This window comes from Pan paniscus, chromosome 4, assembly GCF_029289425.2.
Source record: "Pan paniscus chromosome 4, NHGRI_mPanPan1-v2.0_pri, whole genome shotgun sequence".
NCBI lineage: Eukaryota > Metazoa > Chordata > Mammalia > Primates > Hominidae > Pan > Pan paniscus.
The window spans coordinates 43,743,118-43,766,173 of record NC_073253.2 but is presented as its reverse complement, the minus strand read 5'-3'; the positions used below and the strand labels follow the sequence as shown (position 1 = coordinate 43,766,173).

Sequence of the window (23,056 nt, the reverse complement as noted above, 5' to 3'; positions counted from 1 at the left end):
ACATGAACAGTTCCATAAAAAGTTCTCCAAGTGAGAGAAGCCTTGGACTTGAAGAACATGTATACATTATCCAGTTAAAGGGAGAGGAACGTGTGTGTAAAGAACAGGTGTGGACCGGTTGCAGTGGCTCACACTTACAATGCCATTAAAAAAAAAAAAAGCCAGGCATGGTGGCATTTGCCTGTAGTCCCAGCTACTCAGGAGGCTGAAGTGGGAGGATCATTTCAGCCTGGGAGGTAGAGGCTGCAGTGAGCTGTGGTCGCCATGCACTCCAGCCTGGGAGACAGAGTGAGACCCTGTTTCCAAGAACAAACCAGTATGAAACAGCACGTAAGTAGTATGAGTGGAATATTAATGAAGAAAGTGATTAGAGATGAACTTAGAAAGATAGCCTGCAGACAGATCATAAAAGGATTTTTATGACTTGCTAAGGAGTTTGGTTACATTTAAAGTTACGAGATTCCTTACCCCACCCTGACTTTTTAATTTTTACTTTTTATTTTGAAAAATTTTAAACTTAGAAGTTAGAAAAATCTTACAAAGAATTATCCCATACACTTCACTTTGATTCATTAATTGTCAATATTTTGCCTCATTTGTTTTTTTACTCTGTCTTGCTCTCCATCTGTATAGATAAATACTTGGCTGGGTGGGGTAGCTCACGCCTGTAATCCCAGTACTTTGGGAGGCTGAGGTGGGCAGATCACCTGAGGTCAGGAGTTCAAGAACAGCCTGGCAAACAAGGTGAAACCCCATCACTACAAAAATACAAAAATTAGCCAGTCGTGGTGGCATGCACCTGTAATCCCAGCTACTTGGGAGGCTGAGGTGTGAGAATTGCTTGAACCCAGGAGACAGAGGTTGCAGTGGCCAAAGATCGTGCCATTGCACTCCAGCCTGGGCGACAGAACAAGACTCTGTCTCAAAAAAAAAAAAAAAAAAAAAAACCAAAAAACTGAATCATTTGAAAGTAGGTTGAGTCCATAAATACCTCATCTTGTATCTAATAAGGACAAGGAAGTTCTGTTACAGACAAAGGACAGTACTGTTGTCACACTCAGTATTACTACACTATTTAACATTGTCTCAACAATATGTAATATACAGTTTCATTCCAGTTTCCCTAGTTGTCCCAATCGTGTCCATTATAGCTTTTTTTCTTTTTGAGACAGAGTCTTACTCTGTCACCCGGGCTGGAGTGCAGTGGCACGATCTCTGCTCACTGCATCCTCTGCCTCCCAGGCTCAAGTGATTCTTGTGCCTCAGCCTCCCAAGTAGCTGGGATTAAAGGTGTGTCCCACCACACCTGACTAATTTTTTCGTATAATATTTTTAGTAGAGATGGGGTTTCACTATGTTGGCCAGGCTGGTCTTGAGCTCCTGGCCTCAAATGATCTGCCCACCTCAGTCTCCCAAAGTGCTGGGATTACAGGTGTGAGCCACCACGCCTGGCCAGCTTTTTTTTTCTTTTTCTTAAATTCAAGATCCAATCAGGGCTCTCACATTGCATTTGATTATCCTTTCTCCTTATTTTATTTTAATCTAGAGTATTTTTCTTGTCTTTTTGTTCACAGAAGAGAAAAAGCAAGAGAAGTTTAGACCAGTCTAGGCTGGCCTACAGTTTGGATTTCTTTTTTTTAATTGCTTCCTCATTACTAGATTCAACTGATATATTTTAGGGCAAGATTACTATATAGGTAATAATGTGTTCTTCCTTTTATATCACATCGGGAGACATATAATGTCAGTTTGTCCCATTATTGGTGATGCTGACTGATCACTTGGCTAGAATGGTACCTACCAGATTTCTTCATTATAATGGCATCTTTTCCATTCTGTATTAGTAATTTGTCAAATGAGACCAACGCAGCAAGCTGTTACCCTGTAGTTTTAATATCCACTGATGATTCCTGCCTTAATCAGTTACTGACATTGTTGGTTACAAAATGAAAGTTTTAAGATTTTAAGCAGGCTGGGCACAGTGGCTCACACCTGTATTCCAGCTCTTTGGGAGGCTGAGGCGGGTGGATCATGAGGTCAAGAAATTGAGATCATCCTGGCCAACATGGTGAAACTCTGTCTCTACTAAAAATACAAAAATTAGCTGGGCATGGTGGTGTGTGCCTGTAGTCCCAGCTACTCAGGAGACTGAGGCAGGAGAATTGCTTGGACCCAGGAGGCGGAGGGGCGGAGGTTGCAGTGAGCCGAGATTGTGCCACTGCACTCCAGCCTGGCGACAGAGCGAGACTGTCTCAAAAAAAATAAAATAAAATAAAATAAAATAAAATAATAAAATATTTTAAGCAGTAGAAGCCCGGCATAGTGTCTTACACCTATAATCCCAGCACTTTGGGAGGCCTAGGTGGGTGGATCACTTGAGCCCAGGAGTTTGAGACCAGCCTGGGCAACATGGCAAAACCCCATCTCTACCCTCGAAAAATACAAAAAAATTAGCCAGGTGTGGTGGCGTGCATCTGTACTCCCAGCTACTCAGGAGGTTGAGGTGGGAGGATTGCTTGAGCCCAGGAGGCGGAGGTTGTGGTGAGCTGAGAGATTTTAAGCAGTAGAGAATTACAGTCAGGATTGCATTTTAGAAAAACCACGTTTGTGGTTTTTTGGAAAACAGGAGGGAACCATACTGCATGCAGGGAAAGCAGTTTGCCTTCATTCAGATGTCACCTACTAATAGTACAATGGCTGGTGTGATGGGAGTAGAGAAAAAGTTGTGGGGTTTGGGTCTCCCTATCCTGTCACTTCAAAAATCATTTCATAAAATGCACATATTTAACAACGTAGTCAGGATTCTTTGTATTAATATTTATTTAAATGAATCAAAAGTTTATTGGAACAGCCTAAAGCTTCAAACACTTGAAAACTGTATATGGTTAGATGTTGTTGAGTTAATCTCTTCACTATATCATATTGACAGGAATAACTTTTTAAATGTAAGATTTGGCCAACCTGACTCTTTCATTTTAATTTTTTATGGCAGTATACACCAACAAGTATTCCAGAAGTCCAACAAGAGAATATAATCAATCCTCAAGACCTAACAGGTACGATAATATGCTTCAGTGACATGTCATAGAACTTAGTTGTATGATTTTTACCCCTTATTTAACTATGGAAAAACATAAAACAGTTGTATTTTAGTCTATGCTGGCCTTAAATTTAAAAAGTTTTATAGAAACACCTTGAAGTATTTTGCGTATCAGTTTTGTTTTTCAGAGTCATAAATCTTCTCCCTAGTATATCACCTTTATCCTTTATGAAATTACTTCTTGGGCCAGTCATGGTGGCTCACTTTGGGAGGCGGAGGTGGGTAGATCACTTGAGGCCAGGAGTTCGAGACCAGCCTGGCCAACATGGTGAAACACCATCTCTACTAAAAATACAAAACTAGCCAGGCACGGTGGCATGCACCTGTAATCCCATCTACTTGGGAGACTGAGGCACAAGAATCGCTTGAACCCAGGAGGCGGAGGTTGCAGTGAGCCGAGATTGTGCCACTGTATTTCAGCCCGGGCGACAGAGCAAGACTCTGTCTCCCCCCCCGCAAAAAAGGAGGGAACTTACTTCCTCAGGCTGGGGGGTTGTTGGGGGGAGCATTTATTTATTTAGTCTTGATGATAAGTTGTCCTGAGACTGTCTTTTTAGAAATGAAATAAATTAATGATACTCTGTTATTTCATAGTTGAGCTTTTTTATTACTAACTTTTAAACTTTGATAGTGAATCTAGTTGCTAATGTACCTCAAGATGGAGAAGATGAACAAGCCTTTATTTTAACTCTGGTGGAAATCCCAACCAATGCAGTAGAAGAATTTACTGATGCCACTGCACAGTTCATGCCAAACCCTTTACTGCCAGCTCCCATATTGGTCAAATCAGTGAATACCGAAGAAAGGGGTGACATGAGGTAACGAATGAGTGAAACTGTTTTTGCTAGGAGGAAAAGTGATTTATGAATTAAGTAGCATTGATTGAACAAACCATTCACCAATGTTAGTTGTTATTGTTGTGGAGATCTTATTTATCATTTATGTGGTAAGTTAGAGAAGAAATGTAATGTGGTAGATTTTATATCTGATAAAGATGCCACTTAAATGTTTCATGTATTAGTTTTGTATGAAACTTGTTTATTAAGTTATTTTGAAAGCTAAAAAAATTAACAGTCTAGATCATAAAGTGATACCTGTTAAAAGTGTGGTTACTTTGTATAAACATATACATATGAAACTGTGAAATATGCATTCACAGAAAGTTGTGAAAATAGTACAGTGGTAATAAATATAGTTTTTTTTCTTAAGAGACAGGGACTTGCTTTGGTGCCCAGGCTAGAGTGCCAGGCTAAAGTGTAGTGGTGCCATCATAGTTCACTGCATCTTTGAACTCCTGGGTGCAAGAGATCCTCCTGGCCAGGCGTGGTGGCTTGCGCCTTTAATCCCAGGGCTTTGGGAGGCCAAGGTGGGCAGATCACCTGAGGTCAGGAGTTGAAGACCAGCTTGGCCAACATGGCGAAACTCCATCACTACTACAAATACAAAAATTAGCTGGGCATGGTGGCCTGCGCCTGTAATCCCAGCTACTCAGGAGATGGAGGCAGGAGAACCACTTGAACCCGGCAGGTGGAAGTTGCAGTGAGCTGAGATTGCACCACTGCACTCTAGCCTGGGTGATAGAGTGAGGAAAAAAAAAAAAAAAGATCCTCCTGCCTCAGCCTTTGAAGTAGCTTCTCAGCTACAGGTGCGCACCACTGTGGTTAGCGAATTAAAAAAAAATTTTTTTTTCTTTTTTCAGAGGTAGAGTCTTGCTCTGGTACCCAGGCTTGTCTTGAACTCCTGGCCTCATGCATTCCTCCCACCTTGGCCTCCCAAAGTGCTGAGATTACAGGCATGAGCCACTGTGCCCAGCTGTTCTTGATACTCTTATTTTAATTCTTTATTTTAGAAGTAAGTTATATCTTAACCACCATTAATTAAGATAATTGTCCATTGTGTAGCATTAGAAATTGAAGACTTTAATATTTTTATTTTTGGAGACAGAATCTTGCTCTGTTGCCCAGGTGGAGTGTAGTAGCGTGATCTCAGCTCACTGCAACCTCCACCTCCCAGGTTCAAGTGATTCTCGTGCCTAAGCCTCCCAAGTAGCTGGGACTATAGGTGCGTGCCACCACACTGGCTAATTTTTTGTATTTTTAGTAGAGACGGGGTTTCACCATGTTGACCAGGCTGGTCTCAAACTCCTGGCCTCAGGTAATACACCTGCCTCGGTCTCCCAAAGTGTTGGGATTACAGGCGTGAGCCACTGCGCCTGGACTAGAAGGGACATTTTAGGTTAAACGTTTAACTTTACAATTAGGGAAAATACTATTAAATATTCAGATTTAATTCAATATTATGGAATTTAAGTTATAAGCCCTTAAGAATGAATGGAGCTCAAAACTATTAATAGCATTTTTGGGGCCATGGCCATGTATCTCTTAGTTTGGAGTTTTTTGGTTTTATTGGAATTTTCATTGGAATACCTCAGCCTTTAACTTTATTATTGGAAGGATTTCTAGGATCCTTTAAAAAAAAAAGTGTTAAATAACTTCTAATTCAGTAATTTAGTATGTATTTCTTTTCTATGCAGTATTTGTTTACCAGCAACTTCAGTTGGTCAAGATGCCATGGGTTTATCTATTTCTGGAAGAGATAATTCTAAAAAGCCTCCTGATAATTTGGATCTTGTATCTAGGAAGAGATTTCAATGCAGGCTTGATAAAAATGACCACATTCCTCCTGCCAAAAAACGTTCACTCACTTTAAGAGATGACTGTCAAGAATATACCTCTGAGGTAAGGTAGAATCATTAAGTAAGATGGCCATATTGCAACAGATGTTTCTATTTTTTCCTTTATTCTCTTTAAACTTTTAGATGTATATAAAGATAGTTCTGACATTTATCATCATAAGTTATTCAAGTAAAACTGGTTTTGGATTATCACTTTTAACCAATGGTAAATGAAAATTGATGAAGAGTAATCAAGAAACTTATTCCCAGCTCTGTATTGGTGGCTAAAAATAAGACCAAAAGCATTATATATGTCTGGATCTTGGCTCTACCACCTAGTAGCTGTAACACCTTAGGCAAGATACTTCACCCCTCTCTCTGATCAGGTTTCCTAATATGTAAAATGATAATACTAATATCATCATCATCATCATCATGCTTAAAGCTACCCATTGCTTTTAGGAGTAAAACCACAGCCTTTAGTGCCCCACATTGTCTTGCTGATTTTCGTCTCTAGTCTCATTTTGTGCCAGCTTCTGCCTCACTTTCTGGCCACACTGGCCATCTTTCAATTCCTTAAATGTCCCAGGACACTTCATTTGATGTACCTTCTGTGTGAAACATTCCCTTGAAAAACATACAGACTTCTTTAGTTCAGTCATCAGTGCCTCAGGGAAGTCCGGCCAGACCATGCAAATTCAGTCACTAACCACTATGTTGTAGGTTTCCTAGTACCCTCTTGTTTTTATACTCATCTAGTACTCATCATAATTTGTAACTACACTATGGAAAAGTCCTTTTAAAATCCATGTTCTCAAAGAGAAAGCTAAAGACCAATAGTTCTTGAGTAATAGTTGACAAAGAGCAAGTGTGCTTTTATATATTTGGTGAGTAAAAAAATGGCATATCCCAGAACTGTTTTATTTTCTCTTGTTATGGGTAAGATTGAACATCTTTTCATATGCTTAAGAGCCATGTGTATTTCCTTTTCTGTGAACTGACTTTTCCTTTACCCACTTTTCAATTAGATTATTGATCTTTTTCTTAGAGTACTGGAAGAACTCTTATATATGTCTGTGGTAATGAGTTGCAAATCTTTTTTCCCAGTTTGTCATTGTCTCTTGACTCTGCTTTCTTTGTTGTTGTTTTCTCATGCAGAACTTTTGGATTAACTTTTTATATGAACATTTCCAGACATATTAAAAGATAGACTAGGTATAATGTGCCCCCATGTACCAGTCACCCAGTTTCAATAATTTATCAGCATTCCATGCAGACATTATTTTGTTTTGTTTTAAAAATATCTTTAATGACATGGACAAAAGACCATAGTACTTTACTAAGTACAAAAGTAGGTCACCAGACTATGATACGCCATTTAAAAAATGGTAGTTATACAGTGGTGTGAATATGTAAGAAAAGTACAATGTCCATTTGGCTTATTTGTGATTTTTATTTTCTAAACTTTGTTTTTAGCATTTTAACAATTTTTTTAAAATTGCTTTTACCAGTTGAGTATCCTTTATTCGAAATGCTTAGGACTGGAAGTGTTTCAAATTTCAGATTTTTTTGAATTTTAGAATAATTGCATTATACTTACATTTGTATTATACTTAACAGTTCCACATCCCAAACCTGAAAAGCCAAAATCTGAAATGCTTCAATGAGCATTTCCTTTGAGTGTCATGCCAGCACTCAAAAAGTTTAGAATTTTGGAGCATTTCGGATTTTCAGCTTTGGGATGCTCAGCCTGTACAAAATTGTAGGATACACATACACTGTATTCAGATAGAAGACATTTTTTATTTTCCATAATCAGATTTATCAGTCTTTTTGTGTATGGCTTCTGGAGATTATGTTATACATTGAAAGTCCTTTGAGACTTAAATTTCCTAGTTAATGTTAATATTACTGATCTGTTGCGAATTTGATTTGGTGTAAGGAATAGGGCCAAGTTAATTTTCCTCATATGACTTTTACCATTTACTGAATAATTCATCTTATTTCCACTGATAGGAAATTCTGCTTTTATCAGTAAGACAGTAAATCTTCATATTTGTTTGGATATATTCCTAAAACTTCCTTTTCTTTTATGTTGATTCACCTATTTGTTCTGGGGCCAGTATCATCATACTGTTTGAATTTTTGTAGTTTTCTTTATTCTTTTTTTTTTTTTGAGATGGAGTTTCTCTCCTGTTGCCCAGGCTGGAGTGCAATAGCGTGATCTCAGCTCACTGCAACCTCCACCTCCCAGATTCAAGTGATTCTCCTGCCTCAGCCTCCCGAGTAGCTGGGATTACAGGCAGGCGCCACCACGCCCAGCTAATTTTGTAATTTTAGTAGAGACAGGGTTTCTCCATGTTGGTCAGGCTGGTCTCGAACTCCTGACCTCAGATGATCTGCCTGCCTCGGCCTCCCAAAGTGCTGGGATATTACAAGCGTGGGCCACTGCGCCCGGCCGAATTTTTGTAGCTTTATGATGCACTTTGGTATCTTATAGGGACAGTATCTCTCCCAAACCCATACAATTTTCTTCTTTTTTCAAGTTTCTCCTCATTACTTATATGTTCTCAAATTAATATGAATTTTAGAATTAACTTGTTTAGCTCTTTAAAAAAGAGTTCTATTGGTATTTGTATTTGAATTGTATTAACTTAGATTAATTTAGGGGAAATTGACAGCATAATTATAATATTGAATCTTCCTATTCAAAAACATGGTATGTCTTTCCATTTGTTTAAGTCTTGTTTTGTGTCTTTCTATTTTATGTTAAACTCTTCTTCATATAAATCTTACACATTTCTTATAGGTTACCCCTATGAGTTTTATCTTTTTTGTTGCTATTATCATTAAGTTCTTTTCTATTTAGAGAGCTTACTGAGTTCCCTCATTGTATGCAGTAATTTTTCAGTTGGTTCTCTTGGATTTTGTAGGTAAACAGACATACCATCTGCAAATATAATTTTAATTCTTCTACTTTTTGTAGTTCTATTTTTTTTGTAATTATAGTGGCTAATATAACTAAAAAATAATATTAAAAAGTGGTCCCAATAGTGCACATCTTTTTTTTTAATTTCCGATTTTAATAGGAGAACTTCCAGTGTTTATTATGTGGGATGCTAGCTTCTAGATTGCAGTAGTTATATTTTATAGTGTTAAGAAAATATCTGTTCCATTTTATAAGTTTTTTTCAAGAATGAATATCATTGGGTACCTTTTGTATAAATACAGATGATTTTTCTCCTCAGGTCTGTTGGTTTATATTAGATTTCATAGTGTCAGATCATCTTTGCATTCCTGAAACGAGCTCTACTTGATTGTGATGTAGTAGTCTTTTGATGTGCTGCTTGTACTATTTCTTTGATACTTTTGCACTGATATTGAGACTGATTATAAAAGGCAGTTAGCAGCTTTCTCTCTTCCAGTGGGCTCTGGAACACTTTAAAATAGTAGCAATATTTTTGCCATAAATGTTTAGTAGAATTCCTCTAAGAGCTTTTTGGGAGATAACATAGTTTCTTTACTTAAAGAAAAAAAGGAAATAAAATTAATTTCAGTTTTACTTGATAAATTTCTAAATTTTTTTGTAAATTTTCTTAAAACAGGTGCACTCAAAGGAATTAACAAATGTTTTTGAAGAAACAGGTAAGTGAAATACATTTTAACATGATTGCATTTTGCTAAATACTCCTGATTATTTGGGATATACCTTGTTCAAATATGAGATTGAAACTGAGTATTACTTTTCTCTAAGAGTAATACTTGTATTATCAGCACTTCTTTCCTGCAAAGGCCTTGGATTTGGCAGTTTGGTAGGCAAAAGAAGGTCTTTTCATCCTGTCATCAGTTGAAGACTATGTGGCTACAAGGATTTTCTATGTAAGCTCAATAACTACACTTTAGGAGTTAGCTGAGTGTAATGGCTTTTTTTCTCCCCCGCCCCCCCGAGACAGGATCTCACTCTGTTACCTAGGCTGGAGTGCAGTGGCACAATCACAGCTCACTGCAGCCTCCACCTCCCAGGCTCAAGCAGTCCTCCCACCTCAGCCTCCTAACTAGCTGGGACTACAGGCATGCGCCACTATGCCAAGCTAATTTTTTTTTTTTTTTTTTTTGAGATGGTGTCTCGCTCTGTCGCCCAAGCTGGAGTGCAGTGGTGCGATCTCGGCTCACTGCGCTCAGAACCATTCTCCTGCCTCAGCCTCCCTAGTAGCTGGGACTACAGGCACCTGCCACCATGCCCAGCTAATTTTTTGTATTTTTAGTAGAGACAGGATTTCACCGTATTAGCCAGGATGGTCTCGATCTCCTGACCTCGTGATCTGCCGGCCTCAGAATTTTTGTATTTTTTGTAGAGACAGAGTTTGTATTTTTTGTAGAGACCATGTTGTCCAGCCTGGTCTTGAATGTATTTTTGTAGAGATGGGGTTTCGCCATGTTGCCCATGCTGGTCTTGAACTCCTGGCTTCAAGCAGTCTGCCCACCCTAGCCACCAAAAGTGCTGGGATTATAAGCATGAGCCACCACCTGTGGCCTATAATGGCATTCATAATAGGTTCTTTACCCTGAAAATTAGTTTAGTTCTAGAGATTTTTTCAGGCTTAAGCCACCTATGGAAGCTGAAAAGATCTTAGAGTCTTCTATTTTTATAGGAATCTAAAATTTCTGTGGGACATTAAACCACTTAGGATCTATTTCCCTCATGACTAAAGCCGCCAGTCACATTTATCCTGTGTTTATACAACTCTGTTTTTCATTTCTTTTATGACATTATTTCTCTTTTCTCTCAAAGTTAGGCTTATCATTCACACCTAAAGCCATTGCTTTACCATGGCAATGGCACTCAAGAATAAAAATGTTGCTGATGGCATCTTACAGAGTTAGAGTTACAAGATAGAGAAGGGTTTGATAACCTATGATGGTTCTGGTTCTTTAAAAACACTTATAATGGGCCAGGCGCAGTGGCTCATGCCTGTAATCTCAGCACTTTGGGAGGCCGAGGTGGGTGGATCACCTGAGGTCAGCCTGGCCAACATGGCAAAACCCCTTCTCTACTAAAAATACAAAAAACTAGCCAGGCACCACGCCTGGTGGGCGCCTGTAATCCTAGCTATTTGGGAGGCTGAGGCAGGAAATTGCTTGAACCTGGGAGACGGAGGTTGCAGCGAGCTGAGATCACACCATTGCACGCCAGCCTGGGCGACAGAGCAAATCTCTGTCTCAAAAAACAAACAAAAAATACTTGACTGGGCGTGGTGGCTCACACCTGTAATCCCAGCACTTTGGGAGGCCAAGGCAGGTGGATCACCTGAGGTCAGGAGTTCGAGACCAGCCTGGCCAACATGGCGAAGCCTCATCTCTACTAAAAATACAAAAATAAGCTGGGCGTAGTGGCGGGCACCTGTAATCCCAGTTACTCGGCAGGCTGAGGCAGGAGAATCACTTGAACCTGGGAGGCAGAGGTTGCGGTGAGCCGAGATTGCGCCATTGTACTCCAGCCTGGGCAACAAGAGCGAAACTCTGTCTCAAAAACAGAAACAAAAACAACAAAAAAACCCCACACATATAATGGGCTGAGCACAGTGGCTCACACCTGTAATCCCAGCACTTTGGGTGGCCAAAGTGGGTGGGTCACTTGAGGTCAGGAGTTCGGGAGCAGCCTGGACAACATGGTGAAACACTGTCTCTACTAAAAATACAAAAATTAGTTAGGTGTGGTGGTGCATGCCTGTAATCCCAGCTACTTGGGAGGCTGAGGCAAGTGAATTGCTTGAACCCGGGAGGCAGAGGTTGCAGTGAGCCGAGATCGCGCCTCTGCACTCCAGCCTGGATGACAGAGCGAGACTCTGTCTCAAAAAAACAAAAACAAAAAAACTCTTATAATGTTAATACAGTCTTAGACTTAATTGTCCCAACTTTGACTGTGAAACTGTAATCTGGTTACAGTTTACAGCCTCTAGAGATGTTCTAAGATTGCTCCCATCCATCTGCTCTCCAATAAAAGCATTAAGCAAAGCACAATACAGTGAAGTGTGAGTGAATCTGTTCTATGCTGTCTTTAATTAGGTTGTTTCTTTTAGCAGGTATCCTTATCAACTTCATTCTCCCTTCACAGAGCTAAAACACTGTCTCTGAGAACAAGGCCTTAGCTATACTAAGGGAAAACAGGTTTTTTATTGAGCAAGAAAGCTTTAGTTATTTTGTCCTAATCTTTGGCTACTTTGGCTTTTGTCTACTATTTAGTTAAGGAAAGAGAATTCTTTAGCTAAACTTGAGTATTTGAGAGTCTGTAGGTTTTACTTTTCAGGAGACCCCAGGTACTTGAGTTACAACCTATATTTTGGATTGGTTTGGTTTCTAAATTTTAACAAACCTTAGATTTTTAAAAAAGTAATCACTTTCCCATTTTGATTGCTCAAGAAATATTTCTGGGAAAATATTTTCTAGGCCAAAATATATTGATATAACTATTTTGTTTCTGAATGCAGAAGCTGTTAGCATACCTTTTAACCAATTATAATATTCTTAATAATCCAAGTAACTCCACTAATGATAATTTAGCTTACTCTTATTAGGGTAGACTGTTTATTATAGAATACCATGGGTTTCTTTTCAAATGCTGGGATTACATGGAGTGTATTAACTTCAGTATCCTTGCTTTCCATTTGCTCTTTTTTTTGAAGGGGAGTCTCACAAGGGACAAGATATTTTTCTTACCTCAGGAAGCACACTGACAACTCCAGAACCTCAAAGACAGCAAGTTGAAGCAGCTTTTCAGAGTAGAGGATCTAGATCTCCTGATGCATGCATAGACAAGAATGTGCCTCAGTTACCTCAGGATGAAATGATTGTGTCTGATAAGGAAGAAAGAACTGATGCTGCTCCTAAGTCTCAGCAAATGGATAGCAGAACATCGTCTTCTAAAGCCTCACTATCCAGGTATCATGAACAAATCTTTAATAAGTGTTTTGCTCTGTGTCTTACTAACTATAACCTATACAGAACAGATTAGATCCAGTACTAAGGATGGTGTTTAATAAACATATTCCTCCATCAGTAATGTAAAGGAAAAAGTTTCAGCCAAGGAAATATAGTAATATTGCAGATACGCATTCTGTACAATAAGAGCCTAAGTTTAAGTGCTAAAACTTTGTTTTAGATAGAAAATCTTTAGCATATTTTGTACACTTATTTTTTTAGATTATCCATGGTTATTTTGATCATTATATAATCTACCATGTTCAGTAGCTACTAATGCACATATGTATGGATGCTGACATCAGAAGTTGTTTTACTGAAGTCCCAAATAATGTGTCATTTTTCTCCCTTGTGACAAACCAGAGGTAAACCATGGCTTTCTCCCCATAAGAATAGGTGTTGGAATTTAAGCAAAAGCCAACTTCTCTCACATTTTCCTCATATTCTAGAAGCAATGATTATCAATAATGATTGGCTTGTCAGCAGCATCCAGAAGATTAATGTGGTGTTGCTGAACTGAAAGAGGTGGGGGAACATGCACTAGTCTCCACTAAGGGGAAGGGGTCGGGGAAAGGACACATGTAGCTTAAAAGACATATTTAATAGATGTGTTGTTTTTGTTATCTAAATTATAGAAGGTAAAGCTCAGTGGTATCTCTTCTGGCCTTAGATATGTGCTGAAAATAGAATGAGGCCCAGGTACAGTGGCACATGCCTATAATCCCAGCTACTCAGGAGGCTGAGGCTGGAGTTTGAGATTGCAGCGAGCTATGATTGTGCCTGTGAGTAGCCACTGCACTCCAGCCTGGGCAACATAGCCAGACCCGTCTCTGAAAAAAGAAAAAAAAGGCTGGGTGCGGTGGCTCATGCCTGTAATCCCAGCACTTTGGGAGGCTGAGGTGGGTGGATCACCTGAGGTTGGGAGTTCCAGACCAGCCTAACCAACATGGAAAAGCCCCATCTCTACTAAAAATATAAAATTAGCTGGGCATGATGGCACATGCCTGTAATCCCAGTGACTCAGGAGGCTGAGGCAGGAGAATCACTTGAACCCAGGAGGCGGAGGGTGCGGTGAGGCGGAGGGTGCGGTGAGCCGAGATTGTGCCATTGCACTCCAGCCGGGGCAACAAGAGCGAAACTGTCTCAAAAAATAAACTAAACTAAAATAACAACATCATGAGAGTTTGGATTAAAACAGGTTGAGAAGCAGTGTTCTAGAACGGAAGTCAGCATTTTTTGTAAAATGGCATTTGTATATATTTTAGGCTTTGTAAGCCATGTGGTCTCTGTTAACAGCTATTCAGCTCTGCAATTACAGCACAAAAGCAACCATAGACCATATGTAAACAGATGAACATATCTGTGTTCCAGTAAAACATACTCACAGAATTGGGTGGGGGGCTGCATGTGGCCTGTAGAGCATACTGTGCTGACCACTGTTCCACAGCTTTGCTACTCAGAGTGTAGTCCTGACAACAGCAGTATGGACATCATTTGAGAACTTGATAAAATGCAGAACTCAGGCCATGCCCGCTACCAACTGTGCGAATCTTCATTTTAATAAGATCCCCAAGTGATTTGAATGCTAGAGATGTTCTAGAGACCGGGGTCCTGCTAATTTTGCCCAGGCTGTTTTTGAGCTCCTGGCCTTAAGTGGTCTTCCCAACTTAGCCTCCCAAAGCAGAAGCAGGTATTAAGGTTGTGTCTTGGCTGGGTGCGGTGGCTCACGCCTGTAATCCCAGCACTTTGGGAGGCTGAGGCGGGCAGATGACGACGTCAGGAGTTCGAGACCAGCCTGACCAACATGGTGAAACCCCGTCTCTACTACAGCTACTTGGGAAGCTGAAGCAGGAGAATCTCTTGAACCCGGGAGGTGGAGGTTGCAGTGAGCTTAGATTGCGCCACTGCACTCCAGCCTGGGTGAGAGTGAGACTGCGTCTCAAAAAAAAAAAAAAAAAAAGAATGTGTCTTCCTGGGTATTCTTGAATATCGTTACATTTGTATTTCTAGACCTGGCAGAAGACCCCTGGGATTTTTATCTTTAATATGTTCAAAGAATAGTTTGGAGTCTGATGAACCTATGCAAGTCCATAGTAAGAAACGCTTAAAACCTCTTATACCTGGATTAAGAAAGAAATTGAAAAGATCTAATCCATTCAATGAAAGCCAGGAAAAAAATCGAGAGTCCTCTGATCTGCTTCCATCTCCAAGTGTTATTACTACTCAATCTGAGAATATTAGCAGCTCAGCAACTCAGGTATGTGATAACTACTTTATTTTATAGTTTGTATGAGATGGGTTGGATATGAGATTCAACTAGGGAAAACATAGTAATTTGTTATTTTTATTTGATGTCAGAAATTATTTTAGAGCAACTCCCATCCTTCTCTCCATCGTGTTCCTCCATAATGGAAGAAGAAAAGGTGTTGAGTCAGGAAGTTACAGTTAGGTTAGTACAGAGCCATTGAACTAACCATAAATGGACACTTAATAGCCATTCCTTTAATCTAGAGACCCTTCTGACTTGTGGAAGCAAAAGGAAGCAGTGCTGACACCCACAAGAATTTAAGGAACTGTAAAACTAGAATTTGTTGACATGTTTCATTTCTATGTCTCCTGAAGCTGTCCAATGGCAAGTATTGGGATGGAAAACTCTGTAAACCTGTATCAAAGACTTTGTAAAAATATTGGGGTGACTTAAGATCTTGACAAAGAGAAGGCTGGTGAGCATCTATTGAACAGCATGAGCCTTTGGAAGGGGTACTTTTGTAAAGAACATCTTTAAACTTTTTAAAAACATTTTGTATTATTTGTTAGAATTATTTTCTGAGATCAAGATTGTATCAGTCTAGCTTATCATTGCCAAAGTCGTGGGTTTTGTTTTTTTTGTGTGTTTGTTTTGAGACAGAGTCTCACTCACTCTGTCACCCAGGCTGTAGTGCAGTGGCGTGATCTTGGCTCATTGCAACCTCCATCCCCTGGGTTCAAGTGATTCTCCTGTCTCAGCTTCTCGATTAGCTGAGCTTACAGATGCATGCCACAACACCCAGCTAATTTTTGTATCTTTAGTAGAGGCGGGATTTCGCCATGTGGGCCATGCTGGTCTCAAATGCCTGGCCTCAAGCCTTGGCCTCCCAAAGTGTTGGAATTACAGGCATGAGCCACTGTGCCTGGCCTGTAGTGTTATTATATTCAGGGAAAAAGGCCCTTTGTGATAAAGATTGCAATTTTTTTTTCTCTGTATGTCATTTGTCTTTTGATTTTATTTATGGTGGTTTTTGTCAAGCAGACATTTTTTATTTCTGTTTAATTTGTCCATCTTTTATAGCTTTCTGCTTTCAGATAGTTTAAAAAGGTACTCTTCCCAGCTGGGTGCAGTGGCTCACGCCTGTAATCCCAGCACTTTGGGAGGCCAAGGCGGGCAGATCACCTGAGGTGAGGAGTTTGAGACCATCCTGGCCAACATGGCAAAACCCCATCTCTACCAAAATACAAAATTTAATCAGGCATGGTGGTGTGTGCCTGTAGTCCCAGCTACTTGGGAGGCTGAGATAAGAGAATTGCTTGAACCCGGGAGGTGGAGGTTGCAGTGGGCTGAGATCATGCCATTGCATTCCAGCCTGGCTTTGTCTTAAAATAAATAAATAAATAAAAAGGTACCCTTCCCCACCTACCTCCGTCCAGAATTATAAAAGTGTTTTTCCATGGCATTTTTATAGTAGAGTTTTTTAAAAAATACTTTTACATTTAAATCTTTTGATCCATCTAGAATTTGTTTTGGTAAGGTATTGGTCTGACTTTTTTCCCCCTGAGATGGTTATATAGTTGTCCAACATCATTTATTTAATAATACAATAACTGTTTTTGATATGGCGCTTTTATCAGATGCTAAATTTCTGTATATATTGGGGTTATTTCTAGTCTTCTGTTTCATTGATATATCTGTCATTCGTGTGCCAATACCATGCTGTCTTAATTTGTTTATAGATTTGTATGTATGCTAATTTCTGATAAGGTATCTTTGATATGTTTTCTTTAGGTGCTGTTTTGTCATGGGTCTGTCTATTCTTATGCAAATAATTACAGTATTTTTACTTTAATTATTTAGTGACAGATTTAACCATATTATCTTTTTCTTTATTAAAATTTTTCATGGAAATTAGGATGAAGTAATGGATTATGGGTACACTGTAATTTACCTAATTATATCTAGTGTGGTATATTTAGTTGCTTCCAATTTTATTATTATAACTAATGCTATAAAGGTTATCTTAGTCATAAAACTCCTACTATGTTTAGGATTATTTACTTAATGTAACAGCATAGAAATGAAATTTTTGGGTCAGTGATTATGAACATATTTAAAGCTCAATATTTATTGCCACGTTGCTTTTCAAACAGATCATATCGGTTTAGACTGCTATATATACACACACACATATATATAAATGTTGTATTACAGTTTTATTTTTACTTTATTTTTATTACCTTTTTAGGTTTCTTGTGATCAGCCCTTACTGAAAGAAGGATATAAAAGTGCCCAAAAGCGGGCCCCTCAAGGGGAGCCAACCACAGTCTCTGAATATTTCTTCAATGATATCTTCATTGAAGTGGATGAAACAGAATAAAACAATCTTTTCTGTTTTTCTTTTTTAAATTAGGTCTAGGATTTCCAGAGTCAATTACATCAACAAAACAGTATTTAGAGCAAAATATCACTGTCTTATTTTTCTTTAGGTTGATTTTGAATATTTAATGAGCTTGATTTGAAGCTTTTATAATAGTGGAAAACATTTCTGAGGTTCCTTTCATTCTGACTGATTCAGCATTTTGCAGATAGCAAGCAATTAAGACTGCTTTCTCAGACAGAAATAACAACTCTTGTTTACATTTTGACTCTTCCTGTGCTAAGCACACATGGACATTTGGGAATGTTGTGGATGTATGTCTCTGTATGAATTGCAGTGCAGACAGATTTGGGGGTTAATTGTATCATATTTAACATTTAGCAACTTCTTTTGTGAAGATTTTTTATTTTTCGGGGGAGATGATGAAGGATGAAGGCTTTTTCATTTGCTTCTAAGTACAGTCATGTATCGCATAACGAAGTTTAAGTCAATGATGGACCACATATATTAATTACAGTGGTCCCATGCAATTAAAATGGAGATAAAAAATTCCTATCAACTAGTGACATTATAGCCATCATAACACAGTGCATTGCTTTTTTATGTTTAGATATGTTTAGATACACAAATACTTACTATTGTGTTACAACTGTCTACAGTACTCAGCATAGTAACACATTGTAGAGGTTTGTAGCCGAGGAGCAATAGGCTATACCACATAGCCTCAGTCTGTACGGTGTGTAGCAGCCTGTACCATCTCAGTGTTTGTAAGTACACTCTGCGTTGTTTCACACAAGATCACCTAACAAGGCAATTCTTAGAACATGTAGTTAAGGGACGTGTGACTATATGTGAAAACAAATTGTCAAACTTCACTTTAGTATGGCAAATGTTAAAGAACTTTTCTATTATCAGCTGTTTGTCTGACTGAAAAATACATATTTTTCTAATTCATGGTGATGTAACATTGGTCCTAATTGAAAAACTAGTATTTAAACATAATTATTTATAAAGATGACACATCAAAGAGCTTATTTATTTTTAAATTTTTTATTTAAAAGGATATTCAGTTTTAGCTATTTTTACCCCTCAGATTGTAGATAAAGAAGGCATTAACAAATTTATGTTTGTCTCCTTTTTCTGTTTAATTTTAAAGATATTTAAAATGATATAACTAAAAATGTTTGGCTGGTGTATATGTTTTGAATGCCTTTTTTCCCTCAGTTTAGTATATTGACTTTGTACTGTGAATTTTTCTGCTTTTCTTGGATAATCTCAGGATTTTCATGAGGATAGGGGGAACTCAACTTTATTTATGAGACAAAATTTCCATACAAAGCTCAATCTCCTTTATACACCCACAGACATAATATTAGTTTTTAAAAAGCCAATTTCTTCATAGTTTTTTCCCATTAAATTCTCAAGGAACACTTGGATCTTTAAGCATGGAACATAATCATGATGTTAAAAACAGAGAAAATAAGGCTTTATAAAGTTAATGATTATCATCAGTATGAATTTAAGGTTTGTTTTAATTTCAAGATTTGATTTTTTATACGTGTAATTCTATTATCTACCCAAGCAGATCTGTAGTGGTTCCAATTAGACTTCTCAAACAGCAAATTTATCCTGATTTTATTTGAAAAGCCTCTTGGATTGATAGTATAGTAGCTCAGGCATTGGAAACTTTCTGCAAACTGTTTTGGGTTTGCAGGCCAGATGGTCTCTGTGGCAGCTACTCAGCTCTGCAATTTCAGTGTGAAAGAAGCCATAGACAGTACTTGAATGAAGGACTGTGGCTGGATTGGCCTTTTAGTTTGACCCCCTACATTAGGCCCCAAATTTTCTTACCCTGAGGTGCTGATATCTGTATGGATGAGTTATTTGTCACTAAAGTTATGAGTTGTGCCTAAAAGTTAAAACTGTTGATTGTATTATGTAATGATCAGTATTTCAGTTGGGAAGATATTTTACAGTCTAGATAATTATGTTTGTATATTGAAAAAATGGTGGCCAGTTTTTAAGTTCCTTAATAGAAGAGAATTATGTCTCAGCAGATATAACAGTAATGCTAATTTATTGAAACTACTGCTGTTAGAGCACTTCTTATTCATTGTCTTTTAGTGAAATTTATGGCGTAACACTTTGTCAGAGAGGAGGCTATATAATTCGGAGCGGAAATTGTCTATAAGTAGGCATTTATTTCATGATTGATATGTCACAGAAATCATGGTAGTAAATCACATTGCTATTTGAATACCCTGTTTTTGTAAGTTTTTAAAACTCATATTCTGAAAAGATTTCATTCTCTTAGTGTTAGCTTGGGAGTTAGATTGCCATGATTAAACTATTATTTATCCTTGTGTAATATTAATTTTTAACTTTAACATCTGTTTCTTTTTAATCTATAATAAGCTAGTTTTACGGAAAATGGAATTTCTTACTATATAAAGAGTACAGAGACTCATTGTATTAGAGAATCAAGTCAGCCAGCTAAAGTATCCTACTGTTAAATCCTTAAACCTAATTTTGGAAAAGAGAAAGTTAATCAATGTATTTACCTTACATGTTGGAAAGAACTATGTTAGGTCTGATTCATGTAAAGAAGATGTTGCAAAGAATTTATTTCACAAATTTTAAAGGAGATATGAGTAAAAGTTTTTATCTTTTCTTGACTTTTTCTCCTGAACACGTATGTCTTAGCAAGTGGTCAACATGAGGATTTGAACGCCTAATTGTTGGTAAATGGTTGAGGCATGACAAAAATATTAATATCCACTGTTTACCATCATGTTATTTGAAACAAAAGTGACCATGTATACTATCTTGCTTGAAGAAGTCTTTGACAGAAAAAGCAATATCATGTCATTTATAAATTTTCTTGTTCTAAAGAAAGCAGTTATATATATATAAATTATGTAAATAAAAGTTATTTTATATCATTTCTGTTGTGTCCTTTTAAGATGACCAAATAAAGAATTGGCTGGGTATCGTGGCTTACACCTGTAATCCCAGCACTTAGGGAGGCCGAGGTGGGAGGATTGCTTGAGCCCAGGAGTTCAAGACCAGCCTGGGCAACATAATGAGACCTCATCTCTACAAAAAGATTAAAAATCAGCCAACTGTGGTGTTGTGTGCTTTTGGTACCAGTTACTCAGGAGGCTGGGATGAGAGGTTCGCTTGAGCCCAGGAGGAGGTTGAGGCTGCAGTGAGCTGTGATCGCCCCACCACACTCCAGCCTGGATGACAGAAGAAGACCCTGTCTTTGTGGGGAGGAGAAAAATTTTTGACAGGTGTGCATGTCGTTATTTCAAAGCTGTAGGAGTCTGCAATGTGATTGTCCTAATAGTATTTGGAAGAGACTCCACACAGCATCTCTGTTTGCTACAGCATCGCATCCTGAATCTGCTGGAGAGCACTGTCTTACATTGGGTTTCACTAACAATCGGCAGTCTTACGGGCTACCCAGTAAGTAGGTTGGGGTAGTATTCCCAAATATATTTTATCTCAAACTCAAAGGGCGACTTCAAACATTGTTGCTTCTGTCTTGATGGTGGCCAGTGCAGGGTGCAGAATTTTGTCTCCCTCTCCCTACTACCTTTGTTTAAGAGATGGGGTTTCGCTTTGTTGCCCAGGCTGGAGTGTGGTGGCGTGATCATAGCTCACTGCAGCCTCGAACTTCTGGGTGCGAACAATCCTCCCAGGCAGGTGAGCCGTCATGCCTGGGTAGCTTGTTTCTTCCCTTTAAAAATAGATCCCATGTCCTCAGACCACTAGACCCTTAGGAGATTCACCTATGTGGCAGGCTCCTGAACTTTAACAGTATTTACCTCCCAACCTCTTATATACGTATGTCTTCCTAAGACATCTAGCTGCTTGCTAATTCTTGCTTTCCAGCTCCAATTAGCATAAGGTTATCCATGTCACATTTCATTTTTTGGTCAAAAATCAAGAAAATAAAAGTCTCTCCAGACTATATAATGAAAGAAAATGAGGGTATTCATATCACTCTGAAGTAAGACAGTAAAATCAGTTGTCCCTGCCACAATAATTCAAGTTCTTTTAATTTTTCTTACTGGAATGGAAAATGTTGCATTTTTTTCATGGCACTAGCTTTATTCCAGGTATTAGGAGTTGTGCTGATTTGGTCTAATAAAGGTACCAATCGCCAACTGCAGCTGTGATTGACATCATCATTTGTTAAATCTGCGATAACTTATTGTCATTCCCCAAGACCAGTGGTTCCCAAATTTTATTGCACATCAGACTCACCTGGGAAGCTTAAAAAAGTTTCTGTGTCCAAGTGATATCCCTTATTGTTAAATCAGTGTCTGGGTGCAGTGGCTCATGCCTGTAATCCCAGCATTTTGGGAGGCTGAGGCGAGACATAGCGAGACCTTATCTCTACAAACAAAACAAAGCAAAAACTAGCAGAACATGGTGGTGTGTGCCTGTGGTCCCAGCTACTTGAGAGGCTGAGGCAGGAAGATTGCTTGAGCCCAGGACTTCAGGGTTGCAGTGAGGTATGATCGTGCCAGCCTGGGTCACAGAGTGAGACCCTGTTGCTAAAAAACATTAAAAAATAATAGGGCCAGGCACAGTGGCTCACGCCTGTAATCCTAGCACTTTGGGAGGCCGAGACGGGAGGATCGCTTGAGCCCAGGAGTTTGAGACTAGCCTGGGCAACATGGCAAAACCCCTTGTCTACTAAAATGCAAAAATTAGCCAGGCGTGCTAGCACGCGCCTGTGGTCCCAGCTACTGGAGAGGCTGAGGTGGGAGGATCACTTGAGCCCAGAGGTGGAGGTTGCAGTAAGCTGATACTGTGCCACTGTACTCCAGTGTGGGTGAAAGAGGGAGACCCTGTCTCAAAATAATTAGAAAACACACACACACACACTTGCAGTGCCTGGGGGTGGGCGTCAGACATCACCATTTAAAAAAAAAAATCTGCAGGTTATTCTAAGGTGTAACACCAACACCAACACACAAAACAAAAAAATGTGAAACATTGTTCATTCGGACCTGTCTGACTTGAACAACTGGCCAAGCTGGTGAATCAAATGGAAATGTAGTAGGAATCAACAGATCCCACTCACTATGTGGGTCAGAGAATGGGGGTGGTTTAAACCTTCTACTTGGCCTTTCCTTAATGCCTTATCTCATGGGTTAAGGAAACTGTGTGATGACTCTGCTATATCCTACTTCTGTGTATTCTGGGACTGAGGAAATAATTACAGGATGGGCTCCTGTGAGAAGTCAGACCAAGAATCCATCTTTCACGCAACCTCCATTAGCCTTCACTCTGAAAACTGGATCACAGAGGCTTTTAAGGTCTCTGGAAATCAGTATAATTTCAGAGTCACTATCTTAATAACCGTGAAATAGCTGAGTATTTTTGTTTCCCCAGTGCAAAGACCCTGATGAATAACCATAGTTCTCTCTGCGGAAGGCTTGGGGGAAGATTTATGGTATACCCATGAAGCCACAATTACAAAATCCTTCCTCAGAGGCTCCCGTCTGCCCCCTCAGTCAAGGGACTTTGGGTCTATAACCTGATTTATTTAGTCTGGAAACTGGATATGAGGCTTTCTCCACTATGGAGACTTGAGTTTGGTTCTTGCACAACAGACCTAGAATTGTTTTGTCTATAGGTGTCATGCAACACTTTAGAAGG

At 38.9% G+C, this 23,056-nt stretch overlaps 1 protein-coding gene across 3 annotated transcripts in view; it reads left to right on the top strand.

Moving 5' to 3' along the window:
- BDP1 (B double prime 1, subunit of RNA polymerase III transcription initiation factor IIIB) overlaps positions 1-20,322 on the top strand; it is a 286,362-nt gene extending 266,040 nt beyond the window's left edge. For all 3 annotated transcript variants that reach the window (XM_063604208.1, XM_055112321.2, XM_034959980.3), the window contains 7 exons: positions 2,993-3,056; positions 3,732-3,918; positions 5,634-5,838; positions 9,380-9,419; positions 12,458-12,713; positions 14,763-15,009; positions 17,249-20,322. In XM_063604208.1, the coding sequence (XP_063460278.1) occupies positions 2,993-3,056; positions 3,732-3,918; positions 5,634-5,838; positions 9,380-9,419; positions 12,458-12,713; positions 14,763-15,009; positions 17,249-17,380 (1,131 nt within the window). In that variant the 3' untranslated portion in view covers positions 17,381-20,322. The remainder of the gene's footprint in view (positions 1-2,992; positions 3,057-3,731; positions 3,919-5,633; positions 5,839-9,379; positions 9,420-12,457; positions 12,714-14,762; positions 15,010-17,248) is intronic.
- The last annotated feature ends 2,734 nt before the right edge of the window (positions 20,323-23,056 follow it).